We start from the raw sequence: 24,371 nt of genomic DNA on the forward strand, positions 1-24,371 counted from the left end.
CGTCTTAATGAAGCTAGCCCATGAGAAGCAGGAGAAAAAACAGGAAAGACAAGGTGGATATCACACTGGAAGCACAGCTGGAGGATGGCTCCAGCCCTGGAAGCACACAGCGTAGTTTTTGAGAATTTCTACTGCAAATAAGGAATTCCTAAGTTGAAAATGAAGAAGAGAAGACCCTGCTTGTAGGAGGTAATTACAGGCTGATTAATGAGATACAGCCACAACGCAGTCAAATTTGATCCTAGGGTGCATGCAGTGGAGGGTTCCCAGCAGAGGAAGGCATCATCTGATTCATGAGATAAACTGGTCATCCACTCTCAAGAGCAGCAACAGATGCAAAGAAAGGCTGCCAGGGTAACCAACGGATGGGAGATGGCCCAGGAAGAGAAGGCACATGAATTTTTGGTTTATTTGGTTGAAGGAGATGTGTTTGCTCTCTCCATCCCAACCATAGTTAGTAAACAAGGGAAAAAGCAATGGAAGTAGAAGGATGACGTGTGCTAAAAACACATTAACCAGCTAGAAACATGTCTAAGCTCAAAATTATGCCTCACAGAGCAGGGAGGCAGCTAGGGCAAACAGTATAAAAAAAGGAGGAAAGATTTTTAAGATGGAGCCTGCTAAGAGTATGAAAGGGATTTTATGAGGTTGTTCCCAGCTGGGAATTTGGCCAAGGTACTGGGGTTAACACACCCACTACTCTGAAAAGCACCAAGGGATTTTCAGCAGCCAGAAATTGCCAAGACCCGAGTTTTAAATCTCCACTGCTGAAATGCAACTATTTATTCAGAGCAGTTCCACTTGAGCAACTATGTGAAATGCTGCTCTGAGACTCTCAAAAGTCTCCTGGGGAGCAGGCGAAAAAAATACATATATTCTGTCTGGAGCTGATTCTCTTTCCACACTTCTTTCCCTCCCATCCCTCTTCACCACTAACAGGATTTGCATCAGAGCAGCCCAGCCCTTGGAGCCATGCAGCTCCCAGCCCTTCTGCCGGAGCTTGTCACACCGTGGAGACATCACCTTTGGATGTTTCAGCAGGAGGAGCGGGGTCGCAGGTAGCCAAGGGGGACTTTGGTCACACAACACACACCTCTGTGCTCCTCCTGGCAAGCAGGGAAATAGTTCAGGCATCGTGGGGTATTGTACAGTTTAGACACGTCCAAGAAATACGAGCTAGGAGCAGATGCTTTCAGAGCTACTCAAGACTTTCTTAATAACATAAGCTTACCTGGAATGAAAGAAAACTAAGCCATCTCCATCCGAAGCCAAATGAGAAGGTACCAGCGCACTCGGTGGTTCCCAGGGAGCAAAGTGCTCATCTTAACACGCGCCATGTCCTTATGCACATGCTATGGAACAGCCACTGTTTGAGAGATCCCGATATCCCAAAGGTCATTTTTTATGAGCTCAATGTACTGTGTTTTCTTGCAACAACCACTGGACGCTGCAAAAGAGGCTGGTCAGCCAGAGCTCTCCATTTGAAGGGGGATTATTTTATTTTTTTATATCCTTGTCCCTTCTTTTACTCCATATTATTTGTGCTTCTGCTCAATAGGACCAGTGAAAGCTTCCACACCAAAGCCTGGACGTGAACCAAGGAGCGTTACAAGTCCTGCCCTGCCGGCAGTGAGGAGCACCTGCAATATAACACGCAAATGCCAAAGCACCACGAAAAAGCAAACCTGAGCAGACTTAATCCTCCTCCAGATGCTCAGCTCCTCAACGCTTCTCTCTTGTTGCTCAGTTTGGCAGTGGGGCTGAGCCAAGAGGGAAGCCCAAGTGCTGGGAGTGGGGCAGGAGGCAGAAGGATGCTCTGCAGTGGACAGTGTAGCCCTTCAGCCTGCAGACATTTACATGCCATCGAGCAGAGGTGACGGGAGCAGCCAGAGCAGCTGATACACAGAGGCTTAGCAATAAAGCCCCCCACCCCGCCACTCGCTGCCTACACATTTCACCTCTGAGCCCATAAACTGGCATGTGCACAGGCAGGTCAGTCCCCAACACTGTGACTCCTAAGGCTGCCAGCAAGGTGAGGCACAGCTGGCACTTATCTTCCCTGTCCCTTGTCCAAAGGAGACACCTTTCCACCTCCGCAGCTTAGGCAGGGTCTCTGGAGCCTAAATGCCAACAGGGAACGACCAAGAAAACTGCATGGGATGCTGGTAGAAACATGCCCAGTGCTGCTATGTCCCACTCCATGGCCAGCTCTTCCTTTGCGCTTGCACAACGATTGGCACAGAGCAGGCTGCCATCGCTGCCCTGCACGCCATGCATACACCCACGGGAGAGGGAAAGGAGACAGCCACACTGCCCAGTCCCAGCCCTCGCCAGGCACCTGGTGGTCCCCACAAGGCTCTCACCCTCCTTGCTGCCCACCGCACAGGCACCCCCTCCCCTTCCCCTGCCCTTCTCCGCTTGTTCCACAAAGGACGCGCATGACCTCAATCTGTCCGCTCGGATTAGAGCGCAGAGCCGTTCCCCTCTGCCGAGCACAGAGCCCCAGCAGCGCTGCCACGGCGGGTTATTCAAGAGGAGGTCCAGCGAGGGCTGACGCCGTCACAGGGCAGCAGGGACACGGAGGTGAGAAGGGGCAGTGTCGGCTGCACCGTGCCAGAGCCTCCGCCCCTGGCTGCGAGCAGGAGAGGTGTTGTCCCAGGAAGCTGGGCTTGCCTGAGAGGTGGAGGCTGAACAGAAAGGGTTAAGAGGTGAAGGAGGAGTGGGGACTTCTTATTATAACTGAGTGGAGATGGCTGCATGGACTGAGCCCCAGCTGCAGGAATACAGGTCCTTTGGAGAAGTGTTTCTTCATAGTACTCCAGAGACGCCTACAAACCAAAGTAAATAAAAAGTTAATTATATAAAATGCAGCAGGGCCCATTCTTTGGACCAAGACAAGTGATGCAGCATGGCTCAAAACAGCTGCAGTCCACTCCCTGTTCCCAAAATCAGAGTGACCCCACTCAAACTGCTCTCTGGGAGCTGTTGCTGGACCATGACATCCCTAAGAAGTACCTGGACAGGAGATGAGCTCCTGCAGGAAGCCCCATCAATCTTCAGTGCACCTTGCCCCATACCACCAGCACCTTCTGCTCAGGCAGGAGCTCAGCACCACAGAGATGAATTCAGAGGAAGGACTAGAGAGAGGAGGGAAGGTGCCCTTCAGCCCCCGGTAGACAAAAAGGGCAGAGACGCTTGCACAAGGAGCTGACTGGCCAGTCTGCAAAGAAGCAGAAGGACAACAGCTACCATGACGCCCCTCACATACACACAGCCCAGCAAACTGGTCAGGCAGAGAGGGCAGCGAGCCCTGGAGGCCTCCGTTGCGTTGGTTGAGGATGACAAGCCAAGTCTGACAGCTCTGCATGCTGTCACCATCTATTGCGTTGCATTCCCTGAAGGACGACGGGGCGAGGGCAACGCCCAGAGCCCCAGTGAGCAGGCTACCAGACACCCTGGCACAGCCAAGAACTGTCTCCCAGCTGCAAACGCCTCTCCAAGTCAAGCCTCTCTCCTTTTTTTCTTATAAAAACACCAGCAGAGGTATTTCCCCCTGGTTAGAAGACAAGCCTGCTGGCAGCACCCAACCCATCTCAGCCAACTCTGCACTGAAACCTGAACCTCAGGAAGGACCATCATGCCCCAGGGACATAAAGCTTCACCAGCATGTCCTGCACCACAACAGTATGTGAAGTGTCCAGGGCTGGGACTAAACAGCTGTACTCAATCCCTGATCCAGCCATAACTGATGGCTATGGTGTTCATGGTGAGGGCATGATTCCACTTACTCTGCTGACCAGGGTCAGCTGAGAAATGTAGATCTAGCTTCTGAAATGTCTCAAAATCTCAGGTGTTCAATGTAGGCATTTCCAGCTCAGTCCTCCCTCACGGAAAGGAGACATATCAGTGCTGGAATGAGAAGCTCTGCGAAGTCCCAGCTAGTCTATCCATGCCCAGAACCTCCAAGACTTTGCCCCATTCAGCAGCAAGGACATATTGCAAGCATGTAAGCTGTGGCTAAGATGCACATCTCTCACAGAAGGTGCATTACAGTACCCTCCATCATTTTCTCTCACTCTGTGCCTCACCCAATTTGGAGTCACTGTCCCTATTACCCCTTAGGAATAGTCCCTAAATGGAAACTCAAGAGGAAACCTCAGCCAGGCTGGAGACGTGACAGATCTGACAGTGTCAAGAGAATCTCCACTCCACCCACTCTCTGCTCACCTCCAAGGGGAGAAGCCACCGCTTTCTCTCGAGTTACAGCTCTGCAGATAGAAAACCTACTGCAACTGCTTGTGCCACCCTAAGACTGCGCAGCTCCGCTGCTGCCCAGCCTGTCCGCTCTGTCCCCGCGGCCACCGAAGTTCAGCCAGCAGCTGGGGTGCGTGGTGACATGGTGGTGACATGACAGAGGCCCAGCTGCAGCTTCATGCTGGAGGACAGCCTTGCCGTGACGTCCTGGGGCATCAGCAGTGAGGAGAGTGGCACGTCCCTCCAGCTGCCCCAATGGCTGGCCTGGCTGTGCTCTCGTTCCTCTGCTCCTCCAGCCCTCCCCAGCCCACAACCTCACAACACAAAAGCCTCTTCTTATTTTAGTTCAGTGACACAGAAAAACAGCCGTCAGGATGGGGGGAAGGGGTCAGATGCCAGCGTGGAGAAATCCTCCGAGTCAGACACACAAACAAACCCAAATCACTGCTTCTCGTGGATGTCACAATAAGTAGCACAAACTGTAGCTGCAGGAAAAAAATCCAATAGACACCAATTAAATGCATGACTTGACTGCCTCTGCCACAGCAGCCAGTGGTGGCTTGCTGGTGGCAGCAGAGTGTCACCGGTCACTGCTGACACTGCGGAGCCGCTGACTCTCCCAGAGGATGCCAAGGACAGTCAGTCTCACTGGTGCGACACACGCCTGCGTAGCAGCTAGCTGATCACCAAGTACACCGTAAAGTCACTCAGGTCCTGCCTTAAAAATGAAGGGATTGTCACTGTCATGAGCCCAAATCTCCCTGGAGCCTTGGATCCAATGGAAAAAGTCTCGTTTAGGCTGCTCAGAATGTAGCATGAGTGGGAGCACATCTGCTATTGCTAAGCAGGATGCTACAGCCAGGGCCAGCCCAGGAAAGGTCCTGCTGCCTCCCTTGACATGACGGAGAATGGGATCACCCTGTGTCAGAGGCATCCAGAGCAGCTGTTGGGTGGTAACATGGGACAGCCAAGAGAAAACCCACAGCCCATCCTGGAGCCGCAGTTCTTCCTTGCCTACCTGCACTGATGCTGCCATCTGCTCTAGCCATCCTGAAGACGACCCTGAAGAGTCACGCTAGTGTGACAGCCACAGCAGCACGACGTTGTTCCAGGCAGCCCAGCCACTACATCCTCAGCAGCAAGCACTTCCAGAAACTTCCCTCTTAGTGCTGACAATGAGGCACCAGGTATCGTACCACAGCTACCCCGGGCATCTGCATCATGCTACAGCAGATGTTCTTCCTGGGGGGCTCTGGGCTCCGGTATTCCTCATAGCATTGATGTCTGCTCCCCTTGCCCTCTACCCTGCAGCCAGCACCCCTGAACAGCAGCATTTAGCCTATGGCAACCACATCTGCAAGGAACACTCTTCCTTCCTCTGATTTAAGCTGCAGCCACTAGAGGGTAATCCAGTCCTCCGAGTCACAGCAGCTCCTTGCTTTGACACAGTGGGCAGCATGTAAGCGTCTGATCACCAGCAACTAATTACCAGGTACCATTCAACAGTCCCTGCCTAAATGAGCATCCATGCCCCCCCTGGCTAGTCAGAGTCCTCCTGGCTACCACTGAGCTGCACAACCTGGAGAAGGCACCCTGATTCACTGCCACGCGCCAGGGTGCAGTTGCGACTTCCAGTTGGATGATGCTGTCCCTCCAAGCTGATTAAGAGTAGTACAAAATAATAACACTAATAATGAAATAACATTTTTGAAACCCACCATAACCCTGAAATCTTCATTAATTATGAATTTTGCATGGCAACTGTTACTAAGAGAGTCTCCTCTGAAACTGATGTTCAAAGAACTTTACATCAAATCTTCAAACAGCCGAGAAGGTTCAAGCTACAAAGTCGAAACATCTGTTGCTTCCTATGCATTTTTCAATGGGGAGATCAGAGAGGAGAAAAAAGTGTACAAAATAATCCTGGTTCTGCTTTATTATTTAAATACAATGACAGCCTATGATATACACTCTGCGCAGAGAGAGAAAAGGCAAAAATGAAGGCAGAGTGTTACACAGTCCTACCTACTGGAGCCAAAAATATAATATGCTTCCATTTGCTTTAAATTTAGCCCTTCTGGGAAATGCTGTATAACAGCCCTGGGGGATGAAGTCTAAAACAGGAAAAGAAGGGCAACTTCTCCAGCAGAAACAATGAGCTGACAGTCTCATCCCTCCTCCGACTGCCATAGAAAGCCCAGCTATGGTGGGAAACTTAGGAGGCACAGCTATGGGGGGCACCTTCCAGCTACATCTACCCCCACCTCCCTTCATCACAGCCCACAGGGAACAAGCAGAAATGGCTGTCCTCCATGCCTGTGGGAAGGACCGAGCAGACAGGGATGTCTCCTAAAAACTGCCTTCAAAACACAGTTTCTGCACTCAACTTCTTGCCTTAAGAGTAGACAGAAATCTGGAGACCAGTGCCTCTTCACACCCGACCTGTTCCATCTGGTCGGGTCTTTACTAGCTCTGTCTGTGACATTTTTTCAAACTTTTCATTTGAAAAAACTAGTATCTTTTTACCTCAAACCAAATCTTTCAAGTAATAAAACAATAACCAACATTCTCAACATTTTCCGAGGCTTTGCAAAATATTTGATGTCACATAGGATCAATATCACTTTTAGTGTAACGCTGACATTTTTTTGTTGAACAGTGAGAGGAAATTTCAAACAACGTTTGGATTAAAGACCACAATTCAACACACAGCACAGCAACCTCTAGCCAAAGTACCCTCAGAGACGTGACCCAGAGGTTTGCAAGGTCCGTGTGCTTGTGGTGTTTCAACCAGTTTCCCTGGAGCCTCGAGCATTACTGCATTGTAAGACCAAGATCCAATGAGTGGTTTGCCAGCAGACAAGCCCTTCTTTAAATGGGAAAACTGACTTCAGCTTTCAAATCATGTGTTTTCGGGGACTTCCACCTCTGAGAGCTGCTGCCACTGAGAAGCTGGAAGAAACCTGGTCTTCCACAAGTAAATTCATCTAATGCTGGGAATCAAGACTGATTAGCAAACTTCAGATGAAGAGCTGGACATTGAGGACATCTATAACATGATGCTGTGAATGGCTTCTTGGGTCACTGTACCGAGTCCCTGCTGTCACAGGAACTGTTATATATTATCTTTTAATAAACTTAAAGCTCAAAGCTTCGGTTCAAATCCCCAAAAAGGAGAGTGGAGTAGATGTGAGAGAGACTAGCTGGCTCCCAAAAGCCTTATGAACCTGAGATTCATGACCGAGCACTCCTCCCTGCCTCAAACCCATCCTTAAGCATCAAAACTTTCCTCAAGGCAGTTTTCTCCTGCTTCTGTGGGGAAGACAAGAGTTCCCCCATGCCTCACCCCTTCCAGGAGGCAGATGTCAAACTCCTTCAAAAAGGCTTCGTCTGCCCTCAGAGCCTGCTTTCAGCCCAAATTCTTTCTGAGGCAGCTGAGAAATTCTGCTGCTACTGGCTCAGCACAGGCAGGAATGAATTACCAAATCTGCTCCTGAAGGCATGTGAAAAGTCCGAGTCGGTCACGCTGAACTCCTGGCCATCCTCTTGCTTTCAGTGTAATCTGTAATTTCAATTAAGTTCAACGGCCCTTGGGGCTTGGTTGGGTCAGAAAGATCAGAACAAAAGGAGGAACAAGGAATTAACCTGGGAGCTTCCCAGCTCCCATCCCACCCAGACCCACCTGGCCTCCTAGGCAGCTCCTGCCCTGTAAATCCCATCGCGTTTCACTGACTCCAGCCCTGCAACTGGGTGGCGGTGGCCAGGAGCAAAAGCTGAAGCCAGTGTAGAAATTCCCTCCTGCCCTGGCAGTGCATTTCAATTACCACAGCGTGGGCCTCCGAGTGGATTTATCAAACCGCGCCTATAAAGCAAATTGAATAATCTCATGCTTCAGACCTATAAAATATAAGTATTATACTTGAAAGTACTTTGACAAAGTAATAAAGATGGAGAGTGAGGGAAAGGAGTGAGGAGAGCAAACAGCTCATTGTCAATGTGTTGTAACTGAACCAAATCGATGCCCGGCTCCCAGGTACCAATCCATGGTGAGAGCCGCCGAGGCGCATCCAGCCGTGAGACTGCTCGGTCTGGATGAAAAGGTGATAAAAACCTGATGATATAAGGCTGTTTGGTCACTCGTTTTGCCCAAGATCGCTCCCCTCACTGCTGAACCTCCAGATCACTCAAAAAATAAGACCTGGGGGGAGAGTTGGAGATAACTGAGGTTCCTGAGACCTTGGAGAGGACCTGACAGGAGTTAGACACCCTTCCAAAAACAGCATCTGTGAGCAATCTAGTCCTCACATCTCTGCTGAGCAGGACCAATAGACAGGAGATTGAATTGTGACAAGGAAGATTTAGGCAGGTCAAAGGGAAAAACACAGTGAGTGTGAGCATGGGGAAGCCCTGTTGTATGCTGCTGGTGGAGACTGCAAACTTGCAGTTGTTTCCTAGAAGCCATTAAGGGAATATCTCGCCACAGTTTGGAACAGAGAGGACACTGATGCATTGGGCACGTCCAACATGAGGTCTTTCATGATACTAAATAATTTGAAAATCAGGGTACCATGCTTTGCGAGACACACCAACAACCCTGGCTCTTTGGGAGCTCTTCTGCTCCAACTGGTTCTGCAGACATTGTAAAGCTCCTTTTTTAACCCTGTCCCTGACTGTAACACTCACCCTCACTTCAGGCAGACTCTTCCCCTAAATCCTGATGTTAAAAATGAACACGGGTTCCTCCCCACAACAGCATGTCGTTCTTCTCCCTACCTCCACAAGACCCTTCCGTCAGAGGGACGTCCCAAACCCTGGACACTGTAACACCATAATACTGAGATTAGCTGAGAACATCTGCTCTCTCTAACATAAAAAACATCCTCACCCTGCCGGTACCAGTTTTCATCATTTGGTACCCAACAGTAGGAACAGCGCTCCAGGTTTTGCTTTCCTGAATCCCATTTCACTCCTTGCCCTTCATCAGCCCCTTGCAAACCATGCTAGCTCTGGAGACAAATCACCTATGAAGGAGGCGATGCCAAGAGCAACCATCAGCTGTGATAGACCAGACAGGATCTGAAACCCCAAATGACCAGCAACCTACAGAAAGGGCTTAACTCCTTGGCTCTGTCTCCATCCTACCTCTACAACCCTTACATGACCCAGGAGCATTAATCCAAGAAATGAAGCCCTAAGGCCTCCTTCACTATCTCTTCCCAAACACAAACACATGGGAACCCACATCTCCGCATCATGGATTTCTATCTGGTAAGTCTGGAGTAGTGTCATTGTACACATACCTGAACAGACAACCCATGTTGAGTTAGCCCATGACGCACACAGCTGTTCAGCTCTGACAGGACACCAGCTGAGGACCATATTTCCACCCAGGTGGGACATGCACCCAACCTTCCACATCACAGCATCTGGTGCTTCCCCTACAAAATCAGCACGCAGAGCTACAAGGTGTGATGGTGCAGGGTGATAAAGTCATCCAGCCAGCCCTTCAGAAAATTAAAAATAATTATCCAGCCTACGAATTTACACCCGAGATTGCCCATCGCAGTCAAACTCCCTCTGGCCATCTGCTCCAGCTCAAGTAGACATCAGACCCCTCTCCCTTGCTTGTTATTTACTCTCCACTTGCTGCCTTTCTCCTGCCCCAGTGACCTAACTGTTCACACATCCCTGCTCTGCCTTTAACCCGGTTTTGGTTTAGGGTCTGATTAACTCCTGATGCTGAAGGTTTTTGCCATCAAAAGCCTTTGTTGCCATGGTAACTCCTGGGAGGGATTATTCAAACCAATGTGTCCAGCTAGTGCAGGGTCAGCAGGATGGAGGAGCCTCCAGGGATGCTGGAGTCCCGCTCTACAGCAGTGCCCGTGCCTCCTCCCCACCACCAATTACTGCAGATGAGCCCTGAAATCCTGCTGCCCCCTTTAACTCTCTCTCTGCATTAGCACCAGCTCACATACTTTTTTTCTCACCCCCCCTTTTTTTTTCCTCTGTGCCATGTGTCACTAATTTTACTCATTTTCTGAGTTTGTCTAGAATAGTAAAAGATTTGATTAGAGCGTTCCCTGTTTTAATTGTAATTAGGATAGTCATTGTACGAGCTATAAAAGGAAAATGGGCTACCGCTGAGTGGAAGAGCCCCTGAGAGAATAGGAGCTGTGAAGGGAGAACTTCGTTCATAAAAAAGGGAAAAAAAAATATCAGTTTGGGGAAGAAATAGAACTCCAGCTCAGGATAGTGTGACAGCCAAAGTGGCCCAGGCATCTGGGACCATAACAAAAGTGTGTTTCCTAGGGATTTCAGCATGGTCGCAAGCGGCTTCTTCCCCACTGCAACCTTCTGCATGACCTTGGGCAAAGAAGCTCTGCTCTTGTGCCTCGGTTTCCGCCACTGGGACCAGTCTGGGTGATCCGTAAGCTAATGACTCATTTTGTGCATTGTGCTAGAGGAGAGGCGAGCATTGAAATAACCTGCCTTGTCCCCACCGCTTCCCAGGAGCCACCTTGCTGGTGGCACCGTGGCTGCTGAGGTACACTGCCTGCAGCCAGGGGATCGCGAGACGCCCCTGCTCATCTTCCACATCCCAAGGATGGATGCTGGACATTTCTGTTTTTTTCCAGCAGAGGGAGGGGAAGGCTGGTTCAAGCCCATCGCTGTGGTACTAATGCTGGGAAAGACACCTAGAAATAGCATGTGCAAAGTCACACCAGCCACCACCTTAAAAGCCTCCAGAGGAGTGAGGCCCCACCAGCCATAGTATTACTCCAAGGTTTGCCGGACTGGGGTGACCTTGTTGGCCACCTGTGCCATGCACGCAGTGGGGAGCCACCAAGCCATTGGGGACCAGAGGGGCAGATAAGACGCCTACAGTGCTGTTTCTCGACCGACTTCACCGCACAGAAATATTGCTCTTGACAGTCATGGCTGAGATTCCCTGTCAGAGTCTCCAGCCTGGCCACTGCATCTCGCCGCCGCCCCTCCATAGGGGGAGCATCCGAAAAGGGGCAGCTGGCAGCACTCAGAATCATGTCACCTGCCTCCCCACCCCATGGCTCTGCAGGGGGGGTGGCTTGTGTCTCTGAAGATGTCAATCCCATGCCATAAAATTCAAAATAAATCAATCTTCTCCCCTTCCCCCTGCTCTAATTCCACCAGGGCAGACAGTCGTTTTCCTGAAGCAATAATTTGCCTCAGTCAAAAAAAACCCAACAGTGACGCTCAGACTGCTCATGGCACATTAATGTGTATCAGCCGTCACCTGCCACCTCCTAATGATCCCACCTCTGAGCCAAGCCCAAAACTGTGGGCTTTTTACCACCACACTTAAAGTGAAGAACAAACATAAACCAGTCACCTCCCAGCGTGGCTGCGATTTTCATTAGTCCAGGCGGGGAAAGGAAGGGGGTGTTGCTCTGCTCAGCCCTTACTGCCTTCACAATTTATGGATTTTATTTATTTTTTTTTTTGTCTTCCCAGCAGCTCAGAAGAAACTTAATCATCACCTCCGAGCGGAAAGAAACCCCCCGTCGTATCCTTCAACTTGCTGGGCCACGTGATGCTGTTCTGGCCTTCCCCATGCGATGTCTGAACCTGGCACATGGCCGGGCACTTGCAGCCCATGTTAATATTGTAGCTGGATTTTAATTTAGTTTAATTTAATTTATATTATATTCAGTTATATATTCTATATATGTACTTTATATATATATCTTAAGTGTGTATGTGTGTATACACATAAATGCTGATCTGCATTTGGTCAAGGAACATCTTGGACACAGGAAGATAGAGCCAAAAGCCTCTCTCCTGTGGGAAGTGGCTGCTTGAGGACCCCTCATGCCCCCCGAAGATGTAGCCGGTCCTTTTCCTGCAGGATTATGGAGCTCAAGGGACAGCCCAATTAGCCCGGCGGCTCTCTTCGTTTGCGGGTCCCTGGGCCGGAGGTCGGCAGCATCGTGGGAAGGACCGAGGCTGCCCCGGTTGATGCTGCGGGAGGGGAAGGGAAGGAGCTGCCTGGTGCTTTCTGCACACAAGTGGATGAATCTGGCCATTAATGAATTATGGACTTGTCACCAGCTTGAAGAGCAGCCATGCTCCCAGCCCAGGAGCTTGGGGCCAGTGGGCGAGGGAGATTTTTTTTCTTCTCTTTTGGCTAAGCCTAGAGAAGAAGATGAGTCTAACGCCAGCGTTGGTGGCTCAGCTGCCGGAGGCTCAGCCTCTCCACTCCAAGCACGTCAGTGGTGACACAAGAAGAAAACAAGCACTAGGGGGACATGAGTGGCAGGTAACTGAGGTGTTAAACCCCCAAGTCAAACCCTCTTGTCTTTCTGGAGTGAATGATCTTTCGGGTCCCTTCCAACCCAAACCATTCAATTACTCTATGATCCTATGGAAGGCAGGAGGAGCTTTACTGGCAATTGACGCTCACACCATGGCATGTGGCTGTCCATGAGTGCGTGCCCAGAGACATGAGCGTGACACATCCCTGTGCTGCAGACCATGGGCCCCCACCATGTCCTGCACCCACCTTACCCTGTGGCAATGTGCAGCACTAAGCACACCATGCTTTCTGCACAAGCAGCGCTACCGTGTCCGTGTCCTGGCCCTCGCTGCACATGTAAGAAAAATAAAGAATTATATACCAAGACCCAAAGTCAGAAGAGGAGAGCATCTCCACAGGGCTGGAGAGGCCAAGGAAGCACACAGGGAATGTACAACACCACAGCAATGCCGCAGGGATAGAGATCTTGTGCAAAAAGCTCTGGATGAGACCTTCAGACCCCACACAGGTGCCCTGGGATGTGCCACTCACCCGGAGCAGAAGCTTGGGCAAGATGATGGCATGGGAGCCTCCGAGACCCCCAGGGTCAGCCAGGGTGGGCACGGGCAGCGGGAGGTGTTCTGCTGTGGGGAGGGGGCTGCCTTCACTGCCGAGCACCAGCCAGCTCCGGGCACGCTGCGGCCGTGGCAGATTTGCTGGATGACCGCCGTCTCAGGCAGCAGTGGTATATATGTTATTGCTAGGAGGTTCTCCGTTTTATCATTTAATCAAATAAAGTGCATTTGTGGCTTACACAATCATTTGCGGGCCTTGATAATCTTTTTCTGCTTAGCTCTGCACTAGAACTGAGGAGGCAAACAAAGACATTTGTAGCTGTCGTTGGAGGCTCTGGCTTCGTGCCAGCAGCTCTTACTCCTTGGGAAAACTGGTGCAATTTGTATTGAAGAACATCCTGGCGATCATGCAATACTAGATATTTATTTATTTGGCCAACCAGGAGGTTTTTAAGCTTTTGTTCCCCCATAAAACAATTGAGCAGCTGTTAAGGAGGGGGGAAAAACTTAAAAATCTTGCCTGGAAAGGGCTCAGAGTAAAGCAACAAAGTCCAGCAAAAGGGTTTATGGGGACAACAGCATGTTCCAGATGGGTGCCAAGGTCACTTCTTTCCCTCTCTGCATCCCACCATGCAGATGCCCTCGAGCAAGCAATTTCAACCCAAAGCAGGAGAGGATCTATGGCTGTTGTCCCCAGAGAAGTCAGGGAGCCCCAACAGCACCAAACCCCCAAGGAGAGGAATCATTGAGGGGACAAGAGAGGTCGGCTCTGCTTTTTGCATTGGCAGGGTTCTGCTGTGGGCTGGAGTGTGGTGTCCCCTCCAACGCATCCACTGATGACGTGCCACCACAGAAACCCAATCCATGTCTTTGGGGAGAGACCCTCACCCCTCAAGCCTTGAAAAGACCCCAAAAGCAACGAAAGCCTCACAACATGTTGGACTGAAAACTTTCAGAAGTGTTATTTAAATAAGTTCCCGTACCCAGCAGAGCGCTCACCTGCCCGACGCTCAGCTGGCACCAACTCCCGCATGGCCACCAGGACAGTGTCTGCAGCCACAAAATTCTTCGTCCCATTGACCTCCGTTAAATCCTTCCAGAAACCTGAATGAAATTCAGTTATGATGTGATTTTCTTAAACATTTGAAAGGTTGGTGAAAGGAAACTTTGGGATATTAAGGTGGAAAAGAAAGATCAAATCAATCTTTGTTTTAACGGCACTATGGCTGAGATAGTGGAAGTTTAATACTTGCTGCTGCTGGTCTCCTTGCTGGAGAGTAGGAAAACTATAGGAGAAAACAGAAAAAACATCCAGTTTGCACATATACTAAATGCAAAGACAAGACATGTTTGTAATCCACAGCACACAACCTGCTCTGCCCGTCCCATATCCTCAGGAAATTGGCTCCAGGAAGGGAAGATGCTAAGAAAAGAATAAAAAAAAGCAGCTTAGTTTGCGTGATTTTGGTGTGCACACTGGGCAGAGCCCCAGCCCTGATCCCACACTCCAGGGATGCGCTTTCCCAAACTCACCTCCCTCTGCCTGGGAAGATCCCCCAGCATCACCAAGGAAGGTTATCATCACTGGACTGGGCTTCCTCTCCCGGTGCTTTGCTTTAGGATTCCGCACATCCCATAACGCAGATTGGAGGTACCCAGTGTTATGGGGCAACACACTGGCTTTGCAAAGCTCAGAGACCAGGAGCTGGAAAAGAGGACGCCCTACATATTGCAGAGCCTGTGGAGACACGACTGCAGCATCACCCCACCACTGTGTGCCTCTTCCCCCCCATCCCCAAGCACTTGTGCTATCACCCCATCACGTCCTCGCAGAAGGAAGGACCAGGACGGCCAAGAGGCAGAACCGAAGCTGTCCCAGTCCAGGTCAGTGCCCTTTGAACCCAGCGAGCAGCACCACATTGGGCACATATTTACCTCTTCTCATCTCACCTCTGCTTGCAGCATGATGGATCCAGCTCCTCTGCACCTCATCGACAGCCCTGAGCGCTTGGAAAGGCGACAAGTGAAATCCAACAGTGTGAAACAATTCAATACAAGCCGTCCAGGAAAGCAGCTGATGGAGAAGCCCCCTCCTGCCCTGCATCTATCCTCCATCCAAATCCTCCTGCAAGCAGCCAGGGCAGCTCCCAGGGCTGCTCTGGGGCTGGGGCTGTGAACAGTCGCACTCGGGGTCCCTGTCCTGACACACGCACCCAGCGGCCCCGGTGAAGCTGGCCCATCCCAATGCTGTTTTGCACCGTGCCACCCTGGCACCATTGCAGATTCAGCCACTGCTCCCGGGAATGACCCTTCTTCGAAGCCACCCACCTCTCCCGCCTGCATCACCCCCAAAAACACAGGTGAGACACCAGCTTTAGCAAAAATGTTTAATCTCTCCTTGATGCGTGTGTTTATTTACAAGTACTAAATCTGAAGAACATTAAAATAGGAAATAGCAGGATATTTACACGATCAAAGGGCATTTGACCAGCTGCGCTGGCCTGTTGCTTCAAGTCTGAAACAATCACAGAAAGGTAATCAGGACTCTGTATTTTTATTATTTTTTTTTCCCCATGTCATTTTTTTAAAACTATTAAAATCCTCTGCCTTTCGCCAAGTCCACGTTAGGTTCCCCCCTGCGTTCTCAAAGGACAGCTCGTTGTGCGCTTCGGTCGGGACTGGGTGAGCCTGGGGAGGACCCTGCTCCCCATTCCCCCGCTCCCCATCCTGAGGCTGGGACCAGCCCCGGGGGCTCCATCCAGAGGGAGACACCGGGGCCAGGCATGGGGGAGGCTTCCAGGCTGGACTGCACTTCTTTTTGAACCTCAAACTGAAGAGAAAAGGCAATGTGAGCTGAGGGGGGGACAGAGAGGGACCTGCTTGCTGCGGCGGTCGGGGAGCAGCCCGCGGGGTCCAGCTGCCTCCGACGGCAGGGGGGCAGAGTGGGAGCTCCCCGAAACGCAGGCTCAGGGTAGGGGATGCTTCTCCGTCTCGCCCCATTTTGGGGCACAGGCAGCACCACCAGTCAGAGGAGTCCTGCGAACACTTCCCAGCCTCTCCCCACTTTTCCTCGTCCCTAGGCAGGGACAAATGGGGACTGCCAGTTCAGCTCTGCCCCCTGCCAGGCTGGGGTGAGGGAGGACGGACCGGCTGCCTGGCACAATTAAGGACGCTGGGCATCACGCAAAAGGCAAAGGTAGCACCAAGAAGTGCCGGAGGCTGCAGGCAGCATTGCAACGCCCACCCTGCCGACCACCACCCTCCCCGTTAGAAGCAGCATGGGGACCCCAGAGGGGTGGGGAGGTGCTGGGGGGATCCTTTGGTGGAGCAAACCGCAGAGACCCCAAAGCTCTCCAGGAGGAAGCCAATGGGAACCCATTCCCAGGACCACACCACAGGCTCTCAACATCATCACGGGGTGGGAAGAGCCAGGCCACAGCATGTGGGGGACTCAGCAAGGGGAGAACAGAGAGCACAACCATGCCATGGCACTGCCAGCTTGCCTGGCATGACACTCCCTGCACAAATCCAACCCAGGCCCACCATGGCTAAGAAACTCGCCTGTCCCTCCAGCCCAGCCAAGGGAGCACCCACAGCATCGCTGCCAGGAAAGCAACAGTCTAACAAACCCTCTGCTCTTAACGGTGCTTCCAGCCCTCATTCACCAATGAGGAAATTTTCAAGGGGATGCTCTTAGAAACACATCTCCATCCCCCTCCTCTCCAACCAGCAACGGGGAGAATCCCACCATCCCCTCTCAATTGCCATAAGAACTACACGCTCGGCTCCCTCAATGGCAACAGAAGCTCCCCAAAACACTCTTACCACTGCAACAGGAAGGACCCACACCACTTTTGGATAGAGACTTGAAAGCCATCACTCTCCTTGCACCGGATCACAACGACCACCGACGCACAGCCGCCGTCCTCCAGGCAATTTCCAGAACCTCCGCCAACACTGCCCAGCCGGCAGTGAGGCGAGAAGAAGCTTTGGGTCAACCTCGCACCAAAGGGAGCCACAGGCACCCCTCCGCCCCACTGCAGTGGCAATGAGTTCTGCACTCCAAGGGACCCCCCCAGAAGGATTTTGTGCCACCGGAGCTCCCAGGGAGATGCTGGCAGTGGCCCCCAGCACAGGGCAGACTGGCACCCCGCTGTCCTTTAAGGTTCTCCGAGTACCACATTTGAGATGTGAACCTCTGAAGTCTTTCGTTTTGCTTTGTTTTGTTGTTTTTTTTTTTTCTTTTGGACTAGAAAGTGACAAATTAATTTCAAATTAAAAAAAAAAAGAACAGGTAACAGGTCTAAACAAACCTCTAATATTCAACACTCGCAGTTTTTTTGTTTTGTTTTTTTTTTTCTTTCTTCTGTTTCTTAAAAAGATCAACTCAGACTAAAATCTAGCACAGTCATGCAACAGCCCACAGCTCTCAGAAATCCAGCGACAGCTCGGGGGTCGTAGGTTTGGGAAACAATTATTACTTCTTTTTCAAACATAGTTTTGCTGTTGTGGTTGTTTTTTTTGTTGTTGGTTGTTGGTTTGGTTTTTTTTTAAATCAGCTTCTCCTTTCCCTCCTTATTAAAACAAAACAAAACCAAACAAAACTACAACATAATGAGAGATGTGCAGGCTTCAAACGATTGTTCTGCATGGTGAGAAAGGCTTGGAAATTTCTTCCAGACCATTTGGTATCCTTTATTTTTTTTGTAGTTGTTTTTTGTTTTGTTTTAACTGGCTGTGTAAATTCATTTCATATTTATATTGGTTCGATTCTCCTTCAGTTAACTATACAGCACCCCACTGGGGCACAAGAATTAGATTGTAACCACATATATATATATACACACTTTTTTCTTTTTTTTTTTTTTTTTTTTAATTAAAAACTTCATTATTTCTCCCTCTCCCCCCTTAACTTGCGATTTAAGGGAATGGACAGAAATCAGCTGGGCTTCTTTCCACTTGGATTTCGACAGCCACCTGCTCCTGGCAGAGTTCGGCTCCGTCTGCCGTGGCCCAGGCAGCGACGGGAGCTCTCATTACAGAAAAGGAAAGGGTTTTGCTCATTTTTTTTTTTGAAAGTTTTTGGTCACTTGCTACCATTTGGGGCAGCATTCGGCACCTTTTCATCTCTAGAAAGCACAAACCCGCGAGGATCTGACATTTCAAAGGGGGCGACCAAGGGAGAGATCCCGGGTTTCCAGCAAACCCCCCCGCAGGGCAGAGGTGGCAGAGGGGAGACGGGGTGACAGCAAAGAGAGAAAGGGGGAGAAAGAAGGAAAAGACAGAGAAAGAAAGGTCAATCTTGGGCAGAAAGTCCTGCACGTTTGGGTTTCCTGGGGTGGGGGAGCAGGTGACAGCCCCATGGTGGCTGAGCATCCCAGTCGCTCTGCAGGCTGGTCACCCAGTGGGGATCCTGATCAGGAGACACGGAGGAGCTGCCTTCCCTTTCCTCTGGGGATCTGGTCCCTTTCCCTAAATCGGCACAAAAAGATGATGGGGCGGAAAAAAAACTATAGGGGTTTCATTAAGGCTTCTCCAGCTCCACAGGATCTGCCAAAAAAACCCAGGCTGGCTCTCCACGAACCCTCCCAACAGTCCCCTCGAGCCCCTGTGGCCGTCCTCTGCCCTGTATCATCCTGGTATGGGCAGCGCTGCCCAGACCGGGAAAACAAGGATGAGCTCAACAAAACACCGACCATCCCTCAGCGATCCCCTAGGAAAAGAAAAAACCAACCTCAGCATCTCCCTTCCTCTCTGATTGTAACCTCTAGAACCACTCCAGCAGCATTGAAATAAGAGCATTTATCCAGCTGACAAAACTCCCACTTTTTTTTTTTTCTCAATTTTTTCTTTTTTTCGCACTAAACAACATTCAAATAAAACATGGCACAGGACATATTTTAAGAAATATCAAAGCTCAGGGATTTCTCCCTTTCCTGCCCACCCCTACTGCCCCCACCCCCAAATCTCCCCAGCATCAGTCCTTTAGCTTATCTTTTAAAACTGTTTTTGTTAGTTTCTTGCAAAAATTTAGAGTCTTTTTTTTCCTTTTTTTCCCTCCCATTTTTTGTTATATTTTTTTTCCTTGAAATTAAAAATTTCGTTTTTCTCATGTAAATTGTGCAAATATAGCAGTTAACACTAGTGGCAGAAGGCCAGAGAGAGAGCAAAGGGGGAAGAGACAGAAAAAGAGAGAGGAGGAGGAGGAGAGGGGGTGGCCAGCTGGGGGGAAGGAGGGGAGAGCAAGTCAAGTACAGTAAAAATAGGAGCCCACCCACCCCCCATCCCCTCCACCAAAGTAACAACAACATCCAAACGCCATCCTAGAAAGCCCCGCGGTCCCGACCCTCCTTCCTGGCGGGCTCAGGGGCTCTGCCTGGGCAAGGGATGCCCAGCGAGTCCATGGGGCAGGCGACCCCCTTCTTCTCCGCCTGCCATCGCCTCTCTGCAAGGTCCTGGCTGCGTCCCGGTTGGATCGGGGCGGGGTGGGGGTGCATGTGTGTGTTGGGGGGCGGGGGGGGGTTAATCGATGTTGCTCCTGTTGTCGGGATTTGTGTTTTTTCCACCAAAGCGCGAGGTTTCCTTGTCCGTTCGTGGGAAGCGTGAGGAGGCGCGGTGGCTCCCGTGGGTCCGGCTGGCCCCAGCCCCAAAGTCGTCTTCTGCCAGTGGCTGCTGCTGGCCGGCCCTCTCTCCTGCCGCCTCCGCCGCCCAGGATGCTGGCACCGCACCGCCGCCTCCTCAGCTGCTTAAGGCCATTGTGTCGATCGCCTGCTCCAGCTTACTCCTCAGCCGCTGCCTCCGCGCCTGCTCGTCCTTCTCCAACGCAGCTAAAATCTGGGGAGAGACAGGAGAAGAGAGGGTGAGGAAATGTCCTCCTACCCGATGCGGCTCCTCGCTGCCCACACCTGTGCCGGCTCATCCGTGGCGTTGGGGCATGGGGATGCAAGCCCATGGGAAGCGTTGCGGGTTCATGCCCGTCACTAACAGGGCCAGGAACTGGCCAAAAGAGGCAGGAGGTGGAGGAGGTGGCCCCAAGTGTGGCCACCCCACAGGCAGAGCCTCCTGGGACACCCCAAAGGGCTGTGGTAACGTCAGGGACCTGCTTGATACTAACCAGGAGCCCACTTGCACATGGGGAAACACAGAAAACAAACACCCATTGTCAAACGAAGGGTGAAACCCAAAACCAAGACAACGACACCTTCCCACCATGTCCATGACTCCAATCAAGCTGAAGCCACAGGGAGGTCGTCGTTGTGTTTCAGAGACCATGATCGAGCCGTGAACTGGTTCCATGAGCACAGAAAGACCAAACCCAGGAGGCTTCGGCTGCTGCCGGTGGCAAAACCCACCTCGTTTCTCCCCAAGGCGGACAACTGAGGGACACTGGGCTGATGGAGAACACCAGACGATGCAACAGCAGAGCCTGCCTCACCGGGAGCCCTCGGCTCTGTGCAAGGGGTGCACCACGACCCCCGAGGATAGCCTTCCTCCCTTGAAAGCCCCTTTCTCTGAAGAAGCTCCTGGCCATGATGACGGATGGCCAGGTGGAGGGATGGTCTCCGGCCCCAGGCTGGACACAGCCATGCCCGCAGGGCCAGGGAAGGACGGGTGGCAGGGGGAGAGTGGAGGACGAGACTCAAAGTGGGGAGAACGGAGTAATGAAGCGTAAAACAAAGGGGCAGTTTTCCTCTCAGAGGCAGGAGTCTCGTCTCGCTAGCACCATGCCAGCAGAGCAGAAATGCTGATTTAAAAAAAACAAACCTGACAGAAATCTCATCTCCTCGGGTGAGCTAGTTGAGAGAGCAAATTTTTTGCAATTAAATATCAAGGCATCCGTCAAAGGGGATTTGATTAACCATTTCATTGGCCACATAATTGGAAACAAACTGTTGTATAATTAATAGACTTACCAGGAGGCAGGTAAAGTCCATCAGGAGCCCTACAGGTAACTTCTTAATGGGGAATCAGTTCCCTTTGATTAAGAGCTGCCGCAGCGCCGGCAGGGTGAGGAGTGGCATGGGGGACGTGCCGTGCAGCATCCACCACGCTGCTGTGCCACAGCCTCCAGCCACTAACAGGCTCTGGCTCTCCACCAGGATTTTGGGGACAGGACCAGGCTGCTCCCGGTCTGCTGGGGCAGTAAGAGATGCCCGATGGGGAATCTCTTCCCAAAGGAAGGGGGAAAGCTGCATCTCCACATCGGTGTCAGCTCCCGAGGTGGGGAAAATTCGCCAGCGAGAGTCGAGCACGTCTGATTTACCTCCCCTGGCAGCAAGGACTCTGGGCTGCAGCTGGACTCGCAAGAGCTCATAGATTCTGCCACAAACCTGCTACCGGGGATGCTCCCCTGCCATCCATCTCCGCAGCCGCTGTCGGCCATCACACAACACGTGGAATAAAATAACTATAACAACACGCAGGCAGAAATCAAAACTCTGCGTACTTGAAAGGCAGCTGAGCTGGAACCGAATGAGATTGGCCCGAGAAGTGGAAGAGGACCCTATTCCTGTCAGTCCCTCCTGATAAAACACTTGTCTATCCTGGGATGCTGAGATGTCAACAGAGTCACAACCTGCCCCTGCATTTATTTGCTCCTCTTTTATCTTACGGAAACAACATAGTCAAAAGAAACCTGTGCTGAGCATAGAGAGACCCAGGTTTGTCACCTGCTGCAAGGAGCCAGGACCACTGATTATCAAGATGCAAGTACCCAAATGAAAATTAATTATGATTTTCATTCATAGCCAATGACAGCGTATTATTGCACTGAACAACAGGAAAAATTATTCTCTCCCATTTTGCATCAAAGAGGGTGCAATCGGGCTGCATATAATTGTGCTTAATGAATGAAAACAAACAAAGGGAACAGCTGCGATTTATTAATCCCATTACAAATAATAAAAGAAGTTCCTGAGAGCTGTGAACACACTTGTGATGCTTGGAGAGCGGGAGACAGCAAGACACTCAACAGACGTCAGGCTACCATTAGTGGGCAAGAAGAGGACCTGTGTCCCTAAAGAGCAGCTCACTAATACCACAGTGTCCTCCCTGCTCTCGCCCAGGGCTTGGAGGATTTAAGGCTTGGGAGACTTTCAGCCTCAAGGAAGTGAGCACCTGACGATGGCTGAAGGATGATGCCTGCCCCGCAGCAGATCTAGATCCTCCAAACTGGTCCTCTTCCACCCTCATGGCAGCCACGGAGCTGTTGCACAAACTGTGAAACCCCCAAAAACCTTCACAGCCAACTCACCACACAGAGCTACGGGGGCCTCCTGGACGTGCCATCCCACGTTGTCTGGGGAGCAGCACAGAGGTATCACCAGCACAGTCACCAGCACGTGGACACCATCTGCACAGTGACCACCACGCGGCCCCTTCCCAAGCACCAGGGTTTCCTCCCATCCTTGTAGGCAAGCCAGGCCCTCCTTCTCCCCCCCTCACTCCTGCAAAGCACCCAGCTCCAAGAGGACTTTGGTCACCATGGTCCCAGTGCTGACCTTAGACCCAGGGGCCAGATCTGCTATGATCTGCCCATGGACTCCCTAAATTCACACCTCAAAGAGGCGCTGAGATGCTTCTCAGGATTGTTGCAGGATACGATGGAGAGCCCATTCCTTCTCCCTGTGGGTGAGAGGCTGGCACTCTCAGCAAGGAGATGTTCTGGCACTCTGTCATCTAAATAAGCCACCATTCAAACACAGTCGTCAGTCCCCTTTATTGGGACAATAAAACCTATACTATCACGTTGTATGTATAGGTTTTTTTACTATTTTACTGTAGTTATGTATCTTATTGCTTTAATAAAAAGATGCGGTGCGTGGATTTGAGCGGTGCTTTATGAAGTTAATTTGTACAAATTTCAACAGAGAAGTTTTTAACCATTCTTACTGATGTTCACAAAGCAAGCACTGAAGAGGCCACCCCATCCTCTGGCATCCCCAGGGAGAGGAGCCAGATGCCAGCAGTATAATTGCACAGCGTCGGTACCACTGGCGGTGTGCAGGGGAGGCACGCTGAGATAACACCGCAAACTCTGCAGCCCCGCCGAGCTCACGTGCCGAACGTGTAGAAAGATTGGTGTTTCCCACATTACTCACTGCAGAAAAAATGAGGAATGAAGCGCTGCTGACATCAGCGCCTCCCAGACCTTTCCCTGCCCGGCAGCCCAAGCACAGGTACAGACTACATTGTCCTCCTGCATTTCATGGGGTGTTTTTCTACAGGGAAAAGCGAGGGACTGCAGAAACGCAGGCAAAAGGACATGGCTCGCAGCCCAGGCTTGACTCCTCATCACCACGTCTTACCTCATCCTTGTACTTGGTGATGTAAGAGTAGATCTCGTGCAGCGCGCTCATGCTGTTGAACTGGCTGAGGTGCAACCGCGACTGCTCCGCCAGGTACGCGCTCATGTCCTGGTCGCTGATCGCTGGCATTTTAGCTATATCTGCATAATATCTGCAAGGGAGAAACAGAAGAGCGGGTCAGAATCAGGGACAGTCTGAAGGTGACGAGCCCCCGCTGCGACGCCCACAGAGAACAGCCTCTGGAGAGGCAAGGTGAGGAGGAGCTTGCCTCCAAGTGATGATGTACCATGATCATCTGCTGTAACACCACTGCTCAACTGAGAGGCCTCCGAGCACTCCGCGGAGCGCTCAGCATCCAAGCCCAGCACAGCTGGGGAGCCAGGAGCTGCTGCACTGAGGGATTTCCCACCCTCTCCCTAAATCACACGTTTTTCCTCCTTCCCATCCCATCGCCATGTTTTGCCACAAAACTGCATCCACCAGAAACCTCCCTGCCTGCAGCAATCTGGACGGCTTTGCTACCGCTCTCTTAAGGCTGCCATGTCACTAAAGCCAACAACGTCCCTTTGCATTCAATTAAACACTTGGTGCATGAACACAAGACAAGCTCACATCCAGCCCCTGCAGTGACACACGCTCGCATGGTTACGTCCTCCTCAGCAAAAGGCGTTCAACACAGCCTACAACGGCCACTTGCCATGCTCAGAAGTTACCGCTCACCAAAAAGCTACAAGGAGCTTTCATTTCAGCAAAAAATGAGGTTCTGCAGACATGTCTGTGGAATCAAAGGATCTCAGGCAAAAGAGGAGGCAGCTGATGTCCTAGGGCATGCCTGGGCCAAATTACTTGGTGCTTTCCTACTCTCTTGTGCTTCTCTGATGGTTGGTACCAGCAAGATACTACCTTATGTTTCCCAGGACACCTCCCATCCTATAGCCACCTCACTGATCTGCTCAGCAAACA

General features: G+C 51.1%; 1 protein-coding gene across 1 annotated transcript in view; it reads right to left on the minus strand.

Moving 5' to 3' along the window:
- Positions 1-19,839: 19,839 nt before the first annotated feature.
- PLXNA1 (plexin A1) overlaps positions 19,840-24,371 on the minus strand; it is a 103,480-nt gene continuing 98,948 nt past the window's right edge. The window contains 2 exon segments of the mRNA XM_086618773.1: positions 19,840-19,935; positions 23,409-23,559. Of these exon segments, the coding sequence (XP_086474899.1) occupies positions 19,840-19,935; positions 23,409-23,559 (247 nt within the window).

The sequence above is a fragment of the Tauraco erythrolophus genome, chromosome 12, assembly GCF_009769465.1.
Source record: "Tauraco erythrolophus isolate bTauEry1 chromosome 12, bTauEry1.pri, whole genome shotgun sequence".
NCBI lineage: Eukaryota > Metazoa > Chordata > Aves > Musophagiformes > Musophagidae > Tauraco > Tauraco erythrolophus.